General features: G+C 43.7%; 1 protein-coding gene across 2 annotated transcripts; it reads left to right on the top strand.

Moving 5' to 3' along the window:
- The first annotated feature begins 497 nt into the window (after window positions 1–497).
- On the top strand, window positions 498–11,266 carry LOC309397140 (inactive hydroxysteroid dehydrogenase-like protein 1). 2 transcript variants are annotated; one of them, XM_081962898.1, is made up of 5 exons: window positions 498–634; window positions 2,593–2,826; window positions 4,426–4,871; window positions 7,583–7,810; window positions 9,657–11,266. In XM_081962898.1, the coding sequence occupies exons 2-5, from the start codon at window positions 2,607–2,609 to the stop codon at window positions 9,735–9,737; spliced, it is 975 nt and encodes a 324-aa protein (XP_081819024.1). In that variant the 5' UTR covers window positions 498–634; window positions 2,593–2,606; the 3' UTR covers window positions 9,738–11,266. The 2 variants fall into 2 exon arrangements, with proteins under 2 accessions (XP_081819024.1, XP_081819025.1); XM_081962899.1 differs by lacking the exon at window positions 498–634 and adding an exon at window positions 830–868.
- Window positions 11,267–12,916: the final 1,650 nt, after the last annotated feature.

The following is a 12,916-nucleotide window of genomic DNA, read 5'->3' as shown; positions in this document are numbered from 1 at the left end:
GTTCACATGTCGGAAACCCAGTCAGCAAACTTCAGTAGAAAAGAGCAACACTGATGACCGTCAGGGCGGCCAAGCGTTTTTTCTCAAGTCTCCCTAATTAAGTTGTAAAAGAAAAACTTTCCTGATTGTCCTATTGGAGGTAGAAGGTTACAAATCTTCTTGTAAAGTGTAGTGTAGCTCTTCCACTGAACCACATTTAAATCTCCTGGAAGATACGTATAACAGTGTCGCTCTAAATAATTGAAGTCCCTCCAAATTAATTCATGACAATGTTTCATTATTTAAAATAGTTCTATTTTTTTTAAAAAGGGCCGCCAGACGTAAAGTAGAAACACGGCGTCTTTAAATTCTGTATTCCTTTTTCTTACGCCGCGTTTAGGACCTGGAAGCCGGGCATTTGGAGGAGAGAAAAAAAAGGCTCCTAAGGATACATGGAAAAAAATGGCTTGTAAATCCTACGGAATTGGATTCAAGCACCATTACATTAGCCGGTCTGTTTCTAAACTCCACGTTCCGAGTTTTCCTGCTAGCTAAGAACACAAGCCAGGCTTAAAGAAAGGGTTTTTAACCAATGACAAGATTGGATTAAGAAGGAAGTTACAGTCCTGCAGATGTAAGCATCAGAGAACACCTGGTAAGATCAAGCAAAGCAAAATAAAATTGAGGATTTGCCGTGGCTTCTCTTGCATTTTAAAAGCAATGACGAACGAGCCTCTTATTATTTTTATTTTTTGCATCTTATTCAGCAGCCTATCTGAGATGGCTATGCAAATATTTTTAAAAAATGATTGATTGATACTTTCTTTTAAAACAAAATCAGGTTTGCCAGGTCGGAATAGAATAGAGACGCCTGCCTCAATTAGAAAATGTAAATTCCCCTGTCATTCCTTCAGCTAGCAAAGCAACCCCAAAGAATTAAAAGCAAAAATAAAAATAAAAATGCATGGTTTAAAAAATGATTACGGGTGGTGTTTTTTATATGTTTCTATTTTTTATTTTATTTATTTTGTCAAGCATGTATTAGATGACAGATAGAAGTATAAACATGATTTTGGATACATGAAATGGATGCGAATAAAAAGGAACATTAGGACAGGGATGGAAGGCACGCTGGTGGGCTTATGCATGCCCCCTTTACAGACCTCTTAGGAATGGGGTGAGGTCAACAGTAGACAGTTTGAGGTTAAAGTTTTGGAGGTTTGGGGAAGAAACCACAGAGTCAGGTAGAGCATTCCAGGCATCCACCACTCTGTTGCTGAAGTCTTATTTTCTGCAATCGAGTTTGGAGCAGTTTACCTTGAGTTTGTATCGATTGTGTGCTTGTGTGTTGTTGTGGTAATGAAGTAGTCATTGACAGGTAGGAAATTGTAGCAGATAATTTTATGTACTATGCTCAGGTCAGACCGAAGGCGGCGTAGTTCTAAGCTGTCTAAGCCCAACATTTCAAGTCGGGTGGCGTAAGGTATTCTGTTGCGAGCAGAGGAGCGGAGAACTCTTCTCGTGAAATATCTCTGAACTCGTTTGATTGTATTAATGTCCGATATGAAGTGCGGGTTCCAGACAGACGAGCTGTATTCGAGAATTGGTCTAGCAAAGGTTTTGCATGCTCTGGTTTGCAGTACAATATTACTGGAGAAGAAACTTTGCAAGATTAGGTTAACAACTCTTAATGTCTTTTTGGCAATGCTGTTACAGTGAGCTCTGGGGCTTAGATCATTTAAGATGAGCACTCCTGGGTCCTTGACAGAGCGATGGTCGTCTATGAGGACGTATCCACCCAGCTTGTATTTGGTGTTCTGATTTTTTTTGCCAATGTGTAAAACAGAGCATTTGTTGGTTGAGATTTGAAGTTGCCAATTGTTTGACCCTTCTGACACCTAGTCAAGGGGTTCCTGCCAGAAACCCAATTGCCACTGGATGAAGGGACTCCAGTAAAGTAAATGGACATAAATCAGACAGGTTTAGCTTGGTTCAGCAATGGGGAAGATGGGGAGGGCCAGGGTGGAGAGTTCAGTTCGGGTTTATAGGAGGGGAAAGGAAAAAAAAAAACCCTTTGAAAGAGATTCTATCTTAATTGGCTTGCCTTAATCAGCCTAGGAATTAATTCTTGCTGTGCTCAAGATGATGCTTATGCCCTGCTTTGCAATAATGGTGTGCCTTGGAAAAGGATGTCGTTTATGAGTTTGCTAATGTGCTGTCCATGTGCTGGCTACATGTGCTAAAGGTGGAGATATCTATGCTCCCGCTGTTGGGTTACCAGAGACCCAGTCAAAGGGGACTGTAAGGGTATGGCTAGGTAGGGCTTCTGTGTGCCCCATTTTTCACCTGCCCCACCTCCAAAAAACATTCTGCAGGCAAAAAATGGGCAAAAATGTATACATGCCAGTTGCCAAGAGCCCAAATTCTGATGATGATGTGACCGTGGGGATACTGCGACAATTGTTAAGTGTGAGGACTGGTGGTTAAGTCTCTATTTTCCAGTGTCAGCGTGACTTGAAATGGTTGCTAAACGAGCGCTTGTCAGATACAGGATTTCCTGTACCTCACCTAAATTCGTCCTAACGCATACCTCTCGTGTTTTTCCCTTTCAAGATAACTTGGTTGCAATGGCTGCGGTGGACAGCTTCTCCCTCTTGATGCGGGAGATCGGACGGTCCTACCACTACTGCGTGGAGATGCTGGCGGTTGTGGGAGCTTTCTACGCGAGCAAGGTGTGCGTCACCGTTTTGAGTGACACCTACGTGCTGATCAGGGTGCATTTCGTTCCACGGATCTTTGGCCGGCCTGACTTAAGCAAGCGGTATGGAAAATGGGCTGTGGTCACAGGTAAGAACCCCCCCCCCAATCCCACCCCAATGGCTTTATGCATCATTTCTCCAACAAAATAGCAAGAATTGTTATTGGAGATTCACTGAGCCCTGTGGGACAAGGGGCATCTAGAATCAGCAAGCCTTTATTTAGCCTTTGGGAAAAGCTGGCCACATCAATACAATACAATAATACAATACAATACAATAGTAGAGTTGGAAGGGACCTTGGAGGTCTTCTAGTCCAGCCCCCTGCCTAGGCAGGAAACCCTATATCGTTTCAGACAAATGGCTATCCAACATCTTCTTAAAGACTTCCAGTGTTGGGGCGTTCACAACTTCATCCTTCAACATCTTGCAAGGTTTTTGAACTCACCTTAGAATCTGATAAATCCAATGAAACTCTGAACACAAGGACTAGTGATAACATGTAGATACAGGCCAGTGTTTCTCAACTTTGGCAATTTTGAAATCTATGGACCTCAACTCCCAGAATTCCCCCGCCAGCTCAGCTTAGCTGGCTGGAGAATTCTGGGAATTGAAATCCACAGGTCTTAAAGTTAGCAAGGTTGAGAAACGGTGACCTGTACCGACGCAGAATGAAAAATCTGAAAGTGGCTGTCTGCCTTCAGTTTAACAGTAGGATATTCGAAATATTATAATTGGTAACTGGTAATTTGGTACCTACACAGAATGAAAAATCCAACTAAATGTTAAGAAGTGCACGAGCAACGTTAAAAGGTAACAAAGAGGTAGAAAAGGAACCAGAAAAAATGTTGAAAGTAGAGACAGGAGGGGAACAGACAACCAATGTAAATGAACAAGGAATTAACAAGGTAGAAATGGAAAATAAAACTGTGCCCCAAGGTCATATGATCCCCCTTTGCGACCTTCTGACAAGCAAAGTCAAAGGAATTCTGGGAATGGAAGTTTTCCAAGTTGCCAAGGTTGAAAAACATTGGTAGATGCTTGGTTTGGCTGATCGATTTTTCCTTCCTGGCAAGACCATTTTCTGTATCCTCTGCCTCTGCCTTCTATTGTTGTGGCCTGTCGGCCGCCGGCCCCTCCAGCAGCCAAATCAGTGGAAGAGGAGGAAGGTGGGAGTCAGGGTCAGCATCAGGGCAACCTGAAAGCTCCGAGGGGGAAGAGGGAATGGAGCTGGCAGAGAGAGAGAGACAGAAGCAGAGCCTGGGCCGTTCGTCAGCCCTCAGATGGAGAGTCAACAGCTCCCAGGTCTGGAGGTGGCTGATGAGAAAGAGGAGGAACAATTGGGTCCAGTGCCTGATGCGTGGATGCGCAGAAGGCAGAGGAGAAGAGAACAGTGGAAATCTATGGTCCGGTCCTTGGGACGGAAGAGCCACCGCTGCTCACGAAGCCCCACCCTACCTCTGGGGATAAAAGGCAGGGGGCGGAGATAAGTAGATGTTTTTGGAACCCTGACAGTAGCAGACAACTATTCATCTTCCAGCCAGATGGACTTGTTAGCCTGCGGTGAGAGAGAAACCTTTTTCAGGGGCTGCTGGAGCTCCTAATAAAGAAATCGTTGATTTAACTTCAGAGGGTTGGTCGTGTTTGGGGAGCTGGATCAGAACACCCATGTATCTCTGCTTCCTTGCAGGAGGAACCTCGGGCATCGGCCTTTCCTACGCTAAAGAGCTGGCCAGTTGTGGAGTTGACCTCATCTTGATCAGCCAGAACCAGGAAGAACTAGAAGCTTCCGCTAAAGAGATCATGGAGACTTACAACATCAGCACCATGACTGTCGTGACGGATTTTAACAGGGGCCGCGAGGCCTATCCGGTCGTTAAGAAGGTTCTGGAAGGCAAAGAGATTGGTGTCTTGGTCAACAACGTCGGGGTCCTTAACCCTCTGCCCGATTCCTTCACCAATTTGACGGAGGCTCAGGTTTGGGAGTTTATCAATGTAAACATTGGCGCCGCCAACATGATGGCGCACCTGGTGTTGCCGGGCATGGTGCAGAGAAAGAAGGGGGCCATCGTCAACATTTCCTCTATCAGCTGCTGCAATCCCTGTCCCCGGTACACAGCGTATTCGGCCTCCAAGGTAACACGTCAACAGGGGAAAGGGATGCCAGTTCAGTGTTCGTTTCTAACCGGCCCTTTGGTGAAGAGGACTCTGGTCGGCATCTGAGGAGATGGTTGCTCCCTCATTTTATCCTTAGAGTACCATTTCCCTATCAAGTAGGTAATAAAAGGAGAGCAATTGTAGGAGAAGAGAAAGCAGAGCTGGTGAGGGCGGAGTTAAGCGTGTCGCCAGCCTAGAATCATTGCGTTTCCACAAATGGCCTTACGTCCAGTAAAGGAGAATATTTGTAGCGCAGGGTTGAAATGAGGGGACTTGGGCACCCTCTGAGCGTGATTGTTTTCTTGCAGATGTTTCATTACCCAAACTCGGTAACACAATAAACTCTGATGGTGTTGAATTGTTGATGAATTACCACCAGCTTATCAAATACTTTGGAACCGAGGACTCGGCAGCACAAGGAAAGGACAGCCAATCATCAGCCATCAACGCATCAGTCGGCCAATAGGAAGGCACCATAGAAACATGACTCCTAGAACAGCCCAAAGCACATATTCCAGTAGAGATACTCCCAGTAGATGGAGTCTAGCATGAATCCGAAAGCTTGGCAGAGTTAATCTCTGGTCCCAGTGACCCATTCAAAGGCAATTTTACTGATGATGTTGCCTACTTTGGGCATTGAAATGTCTGCAGGAAAACAACCAGCTCAGGACCCCAAGGTCTAAAACCAATCCTTCCTGAATTCCATCGTCCCTTTTCTAACGCCAATTTAATATTGCACTTGAGCTTCCTAGATTCTTGTGCATAGAATTGAGCGTTAAAGCTTTGAACTGCAACTTATGGTCCTGATCCTTTTGTGCCTGATAGCAGTTCCCCATTTGGGAGGTGGTTAGTAGATTGGGAGAAGATCCCATCCCTACCGCCCCCCCCCCCCATTTACATATTGGCCCGTTGTATCCAGTTTGTTATTAATTTTAATGTTTTAATTTACACTCCTCAACTTTTTCAATTAATTTTTAATTTTACATTGTTACATTACTATGATGTAAGCCACCCAGAGTTGCTGGATAGTGAGATGAGTGGTATATAAATTTAATAAATACGTACTAATAATAATAATAATTTGCGCAGAGTAATAAAGTGAGTTCTCAGGTAGAACATGGACTTCAGCTAGGGAAAGCCCCACATTTTATCTACCAGATAGTCCTCAAAATATGACTGTAATGGAGTCTACCAATAATGGACATGACAGTTTGAAGGGAGGAAGGAAGGAAGAAAGAAAGTATCTTGACAAACTTGAACATTGGGCACTATCTAATAAAATGAAATTCAATGGTGAAAAGAGTAAGGTTCTACATGTAGGCAAGAAAAACGAAATGCACAGGTATAGTATAGATGGTACCTTGCTCAACAGTAGTAACTGTGAAAGGGATCTTGGAGTCCTCATGGACAACCATTTAAATATGAGCCAGCCATGTGCAGCAGCTGTCAAAAAAGCCAACACAGTTCTAGGCTGCATCAACAGAGGGAGAGAACCAAGATCACGTGAAGTGTTAATACCATTTTACAATGCCTTGGTAAGGCCACACTTGGAATACTGCATTCAGTTTTCGTCGCCACGATGTAGAAAAGATGTGGAGACTCTAGAAAGAGTGCAGAGAAGAGCAACAAAGATGATTAGGAGACGGGAAGTTAAAACATATGAAGAACGGTTGCAGGAACTGGGTAGGTCTAGTCTAATGAAAAGAAGGACTAGGGGAGACATGATAGCAGTGTTCCAATATCTCGGGGGCTGCCACAAAGAAGAGGGAGTCAAAACTATTTTCCAAGGCACCTGAGGGTAGAACAAGAAGCAATGGGTGGAAACTAATCAAGCAACTTAGAACTGAGGAGAAATTTCCTGACAGTTAGAACAATTAATCAGTGGAACAGCTTGCCTCCAGAAGCTGTGAATGCCCCAACACTGGAAGTCTTTAAGAAGATGTTGGATAGCCATTTGTCTGAAAGAGTATAGGGTTTCCTGCCTAGGCAGGGGGTTGGACTAGAAGACCTCCAAGGTCCCTTCTAACTCTGCTATTGTATAAGTTGTATTGTATAAGTTGTATAAGGAGGGAAGGAAGGAAGGAAGATAGAAAGAAAGGAAGATAGGAAGGAAGATAGGAAGGAAAGGACTACAGAACCCAAAGTATTAATCATTTTGCCAGAGTTTGATAGCCTGATTCTTTGAAGCTTTTACAACTTGAAAATTTAGGTTTGAACTGTCCAGCCTGAGTTTAATGTGAGAATTGGAGTTTTGTTATTTATTGGTTGATTCACACATCAGGTCAAATCTGAGCAGCTGCAAGAAAATAAGGTAATCTTGATCAGGGTTCACCTTGGTTGCATATTTTTTATGACTTAACATATTTGTTTGTTAAGACTCAGTTTGTTTAATCGCTTTATGGGTTCACTGCTGTATGAGCCTAATTAAGTTAATCAATTAAATGTACCATCTCGGGCGGTGTTTTTCAACCTTGGCGACTTTAAGTCCCGTGGACTTCAACTCCCAGAATTCCCCAGCCAGGCTGGGGATTCTGGGAGTTGAAGTCCACAGGACTTAAAGTTGCCAAGGTTGAGAAACACTGCCTTAGGGAGTCACGCCTTGTTCACCCTTGGTCCCCTCTTATACAGTCCAAACCCAGAATTTCATTTCTTTAACGGGGGATCCGCTCCTCATCCTTTATTCTCCACAGACTTACCTGGATCACTTCAGCAGATCCCTTCACTATGAATATGCCCCTCAGGGCATTTTCATCCAGAGCTTGATTCCGTTCTTCGTTTGCCCCGACGTGACAAAGCTGAGTAGTACCCTCTCCAAAATGAGCTTTTTCGTGCCTTCTCCGGATGAGTATGCCTCCCATGCCATCACCACCCTTGGAGTCTCCCGAAGGACCACAGGATATTGGCCACACACGCTCTTGGTAAGATTGCTTTTTCCGTAGCTTCTGTGTATTTTTCTCTTGCTGTTGATAGGATGAGCAGACCTGTTCTGACCGAGACTTCCTAAAAGCATGAAGCAAACTTCTTTGTCACGACAAAAAAAACCTTTTATTAATTGACTGTGAATTCTGTTCCTTCACATCCAGTAAAGATTTTCAAGGGAGGATGTACAGTCACAGACCTTATCTGGCTTGGAGAGCTGCCAGGCCGATATCTGCAGAACTTGGCAAGGAGTCTCGGAGAGTCATGAACCAATGAAGCGAACTAATTGTCTCCTGCAAACTCCACTCCCCTTTTGCTCCTCTTTTATTTCCTCTGGGAGGGGCCATTCATCGTCCACCTGTGGCCTTACTCCCAAGTCGACCCCTGTTCTTTAGCTGCCCCCCTTTGTCTGGCAACTCTGCGCATGCGCACACTGGGAACATGCTCCAGCTGTTTGTCTGCCTCACTGATGTCCGACTCCAAAGGCAGCTGATAACTGTCAGATGGGCTTGGCCCTCTCTCTGCCTCTGATGCAGAGCCCTCCTCAGAGCCTTCCCCAGACTCCAGGACTGGCCCATCTTCCTCCCCAACCTCCTCCTCACTGTCCAAATCTGTTGCCAGCTCCACTGGCCCCTGGCAAGCCATAACAAGACCCAAGATTGGGCAGGAGTTTAAACATGAACTAAGCAGCCTTTCTCACATGAGATTCCCTGAGAGATTGAAAAAATAAATAAATAACCCAGCACCACACAACGTTAGCTAGCTTTTGCGTTGCTGGGAATTTGTAAATACCGCAACTCAGTTGCCAGCCTGCCGCTTTGTATTGCGGTAAAATGTGGGTTGTGTAATGTAGAGAGGAACTGCATTGTGAAGTTTTTGTATATGTTGCCATGTTTGTGCCAGGGTTTCTTGAAGACATTTTCAATTTTCCGAATTGCAAAATTATTTCAAGGGTTTCTTCAGGATAAAAAAGTTGAAAAAGGTTGAGCCACTGTCTTAAAGAGCAGTGATAGATAACAGAATACCAGAGTTGGAAGGTACCTTGGAGGTCATCTAGTCCAACCCCTGCTCAAGCAGAAGACCTTCTACCATTTTGGACTAAAGTCTCTTCTTGAAAACCTCCAATGATGGAGCACCCATGATTTCTGTAGGCAAGTCGTTCCACTGGTTAATTGTTTTGACTGTCAGAAAATTTCTCCCCCATTCTAGGTTGCTTCTCTCCTTGATTCATTTCCATCCAATGCTTCTTGTCCTGCCTTCAGGTGCTTTGGAGAATAGGTTGACCCCCTGCTCTCTGTGACATCCCTTCAAATATTGGAAGACTGTTATCCTGTCTCCCCCAGGCCTTCTCTTTGTTAGACATTCCCAGTTCTTGCAACTGTTTATTTATTTTATTTATTACTTGAACTTATTAGTCGCCCCCTCTCCCCACAGGGACTCGGGGCGACGTACAAAAGTATTATATAGCGTACAGAGGAGGTAAAAATAAATAAATAAGTTACAATACCTAAAAAAGTTAAAACCCCAGTGAAATTAACCCTTAAAACTAAAATTACCAATTAAAAATGCCCTGGGCTGGAGAGGTTGTTCTTCATATGTTTAAGCCTTTAGTTGCTAACTTTTATTTCATTGCTCAAGGTTTGTAAAAGTTTCTACCTTTTCCTTTTGAAAAAGAAAGAATAGGAAGATCTGGAATGGAGACAAATTCTGAGCCAGTTTGGATTTTATTTTATTTTGCCACGATAAACAGGATTATCGTTAATCCTTTAAATTGTAGATGAAGTTGTTTTTATAAAATTCTTCTGTGTGGAAAAAACAACAACCAACCCTTCTTTTATCTTGCAGATGATTTTTGCAAGGATTGTCCCTGAATGGTTCTGGGCTTGGATGGTACCCAGAATAAAATATTGCCAGAAGTCACTTTGAAAAAAAAAATGCCTGCGAAGATCTTGCCTTGAGCACTGATAACATCTGGAAGTTTAGACGGACTGTAGCTGCAAAATCCTGGTTTCTTAGCAGGAATCCTTTCTTGCTTGCGTTTGTGAGGTTCCCAAAAGATGCCCTAATTAATTTACGAGCCTCAAGACAAAGTTCAAAAGAAATCCAATCATTTATTAGGAGCAACATTTTTGGCTTTTCCTGCCACAGAGACAGATCTGATTTCCATTTAATGGTGGCTGAACTTTACCCTTGTGTCTCCCCTCCCCTCAGTCTGTGTCGTAAATCACATCCACCAACTAAGTGCTCCAGCAGGTTGTAAAATGTCATGCCTCACAGGCCTGCTGTAGAAATCTGAGATCCCGACCCTGGTTGAAGGTATGCGTGGAATTCTCCCCCCCCCCCTTTCTTCCAATGTCAGCTTGATAATAGGCATGGAAATGCTTTACAAGTTGACAGCGTTATTTGTTTGAAATCATGTACTTGAGACTCGAAGGAAGTTTAGCTTGGACGTAGCTGAAAGAAAACCCTTGAAACAAACTTTTAGAGAGCCGGCATAGTATTCTCCACCCCAAGGCATCATTTATGTAGAGTTCTTCGTGGCTCCTCCAATGAAAGTCCGAAGAAACCTATAGGTGACGGAGAAATTGAGTTGTTGAAGAACTTGGGTTCCAGAAGAGCAAAAAAGAAAGAAATAGCTGCCAATGGGGCGTCGTAGATCAACTTTCTCCAACCTTGTGCGCTGGGCTACAACGCTCACCACTGAATGATATCTGATGGGAGTTTGATGCAACGTTACCCTCAAAGCTACCCCAGGATACAACTGTTCAACGGAGAGTTCCTTCTTCAAAGCAGTGCGATTTTGTGCTTTCATCAGGAAATCGTTGTTCTATGCGTATGGCGTCTACTTTGGAGTGGCCAGTGCCGTGATGGATGTTAGGATCTCGACGTGACATGGCTGTCTCATGGGAGTGTTGGTGGCCCAGAGTCCTTGACTTTTCAGCCTCACTACAAGGCTAAGGGTTGCTATACAGCAAGGGTGTCAAACTCGATTTCATGGAGGGCCGCATCAGGGTGCTGTTTGACCTTGGGGGGCCAGAATGGGCGTGGCCAGCTCGACATCACTCATGTCAGGGGCGCATGGAGTGGCCCGAGTGCTATGCCAACGAAAATGGGCTCCTGAACTCCGTTTCTGGCTGCAATGGCCTCCTGCAGCCTTCTGCCAGCGAAAACGGAGCTCCGGAGGGCCATCTCTGGAGCTCCGTTTTCACTGGGCCCCATGGGCCAGATCTAAGCATCTCGTAGGCTGGATCCGGCTCACGGCCCTTGAGTTTGACACCCCTGCTATACAAGTTCTTTCACAACTTCCCAAACTTGCTCTAGAAGTGTTAATCTCTGGAAAGAAGACAAATTCTGAGCTGTTCTGGATTTTATTTTATTTTACTGAGGTAAACAGGACGATTGTTAACACTGTAGCTGTAGATGGAGTTATTTTATGTATTCTTCTGTATGGGGGGGGGGAATATGTCTTCTTATTCCCTCCCACTGCTGGCTGGCTGGGGAATGAGTGGTCCTACAGTGTATCTAAAATGGGCCGATTGATCAGTTGCAAGAGGGCCCTGAACAATTTTACTTAAGCATCCATTAGGTTTAATTTCTGTGAAAGCTGTCACGGAAATACTGGTCACATCCAACTCATCCAACTCCAACCCAGACAGGGTGGTTGGTGAACTGTTTGCTGCTGGTCTCTTTTGAGTTGGATGTGCTCTCTAGAATCAGGGCACAGTTATTTCCAGATAGATCCCGAGTTAAGTCAGGTACACGAGGTTGAGGGGGCCCCTGCCTCCTCTTTTTTGTAGCCTTTATGGGAAGTATTACCCCAAAAGGACAGTGCCAGAAATCTCACAGCACCGGAAACCTCAGAAAACAGTGCCAAGAGACTCAGCTGGAGTTTCGGTTTACCTTGGAGAATTTATTTTTAGCCTGATTCCCCTTATCTTAATGGCTCTACTTAAGTGTTCCTTTCAGCTGGTGCTTTTGCCTGGGGTTTTCTTAATGGGGGGAGGGCTGGCTTAAGTCTCTTGGCACTGTTTTCTGAGGTTTCTGGTGTGGTGAGGTTTTTGGCACTGTCCTTTTGGGGTATACTTCCCACATCTTAGAGACCATTGAACCAGAATTGGTAAAAAAATCCCAGCTCTGCTTCCCAACATTGTGGGGACAGGACACATAGGAATGAAAATTGTAGTGTGGTGTAAAAGTAAAGCAGGAAGTAAGGGTTATAAACAGTGCTAGCAGCTGTTAGACCTGGTTTGTATACCTTGTTTGGCCCTGAATTTGTAAACCATGGTTTGGTAAATAAACCCACTTGCTTGGGATCACACAGCATCGAAAGCCATAAATCATGGTGGACAAACTCTTTGCTTAATATTCTAAAACAAAGGCAAAGATGCCACAGCATGGGTTGGTTTTTTATTAGATGTAATAACAAGCTTCCAAGATTTTGAGCGATCTAGCTCCATGAATACATTCATACTTCCTCCCTCTTCAACTAGCAGATTTGCTGGCTGTGCAAAACTATTTAAAAAGTTAAGCCAGAAGTTACTTAGTCTTCAAAGCAAATAGAGAGGGAACCTTCTGTTTTTAAGCAAGCAGAACTTTCTACTACGTGTTAGACCTGGAGTTATAGTCATGATATCAAACTGAACTGGATCATCTTTCTTCTTTCTTTTAAAGTCTTAGCCATAATGTCAAGTGGTTTGAACTGATGAGTGTTTGTTCTAGTAAAGGCTTACTCCTATGGAAATATTTGTGGTTCTTGTTTATATATATATTTACACGGTATCCTTTGTTTCCATTAGGACTAGCAATCACAACAGCTAAATAGAAATAAAACCGTAGAGTTTAAAACATAGCAACAGAGTAATTAAGAATACAAAAGAGAAAATATACAGTAAATGAATTTACATGGCAGAAAGACACATGAATAAAAATATTTTCTGCATTTTGGACAGAATAACAAAGTACAAAATGATTTTAATATCTAAATATATAATATTCCCATGCATCCTTATTCTGAACAAAATAAATGAGAGAACAGAACAGAATAGAATCATAGCACTGAAAGGACCTTGGATGTCATCTAGTCCAAGCCTCTAATACCATTTTTG

Source organism: Natrix helvetica, assembly GCF_964273705.1.
Source record: "Natrix helvetica genome assembly, chromosome: 10".
NCBI classification, from domain to species: Eukaryota; Metazoa; Chordata; class Lepidosauria; order Squamata; family Natricidae; genus Natrix; species Natrix helvetica.
This window is presented reverse-complemented; position numbering and strand designations above follow the sequence as displayed.

Bases quoted from the DNA above. Each gene is read 5' to 3' on its own strand.
- LOC309397140 (XM_081962898.1), top strand. From the start codon at position 2,607: ATGGCTGCGGTGGACAGCTTCTCCCTCTTGATGCGGGAGATCGGACGG. The intron at 2,827-4,425 runs GTAAGAACCCCC...GCTTCCTTGCAG, and splicing joins AAAATGGGCTGTGGTCACAG to GAGGAACCTCGGGCATCGGC. The intron at 7,811-9,656 runs GTAAGATTGCTT...TTTATCTTGCAG, and splicing joins ATTGGCCACACACGCTCTTG to ATGATTTTTGCAAGGATTGT.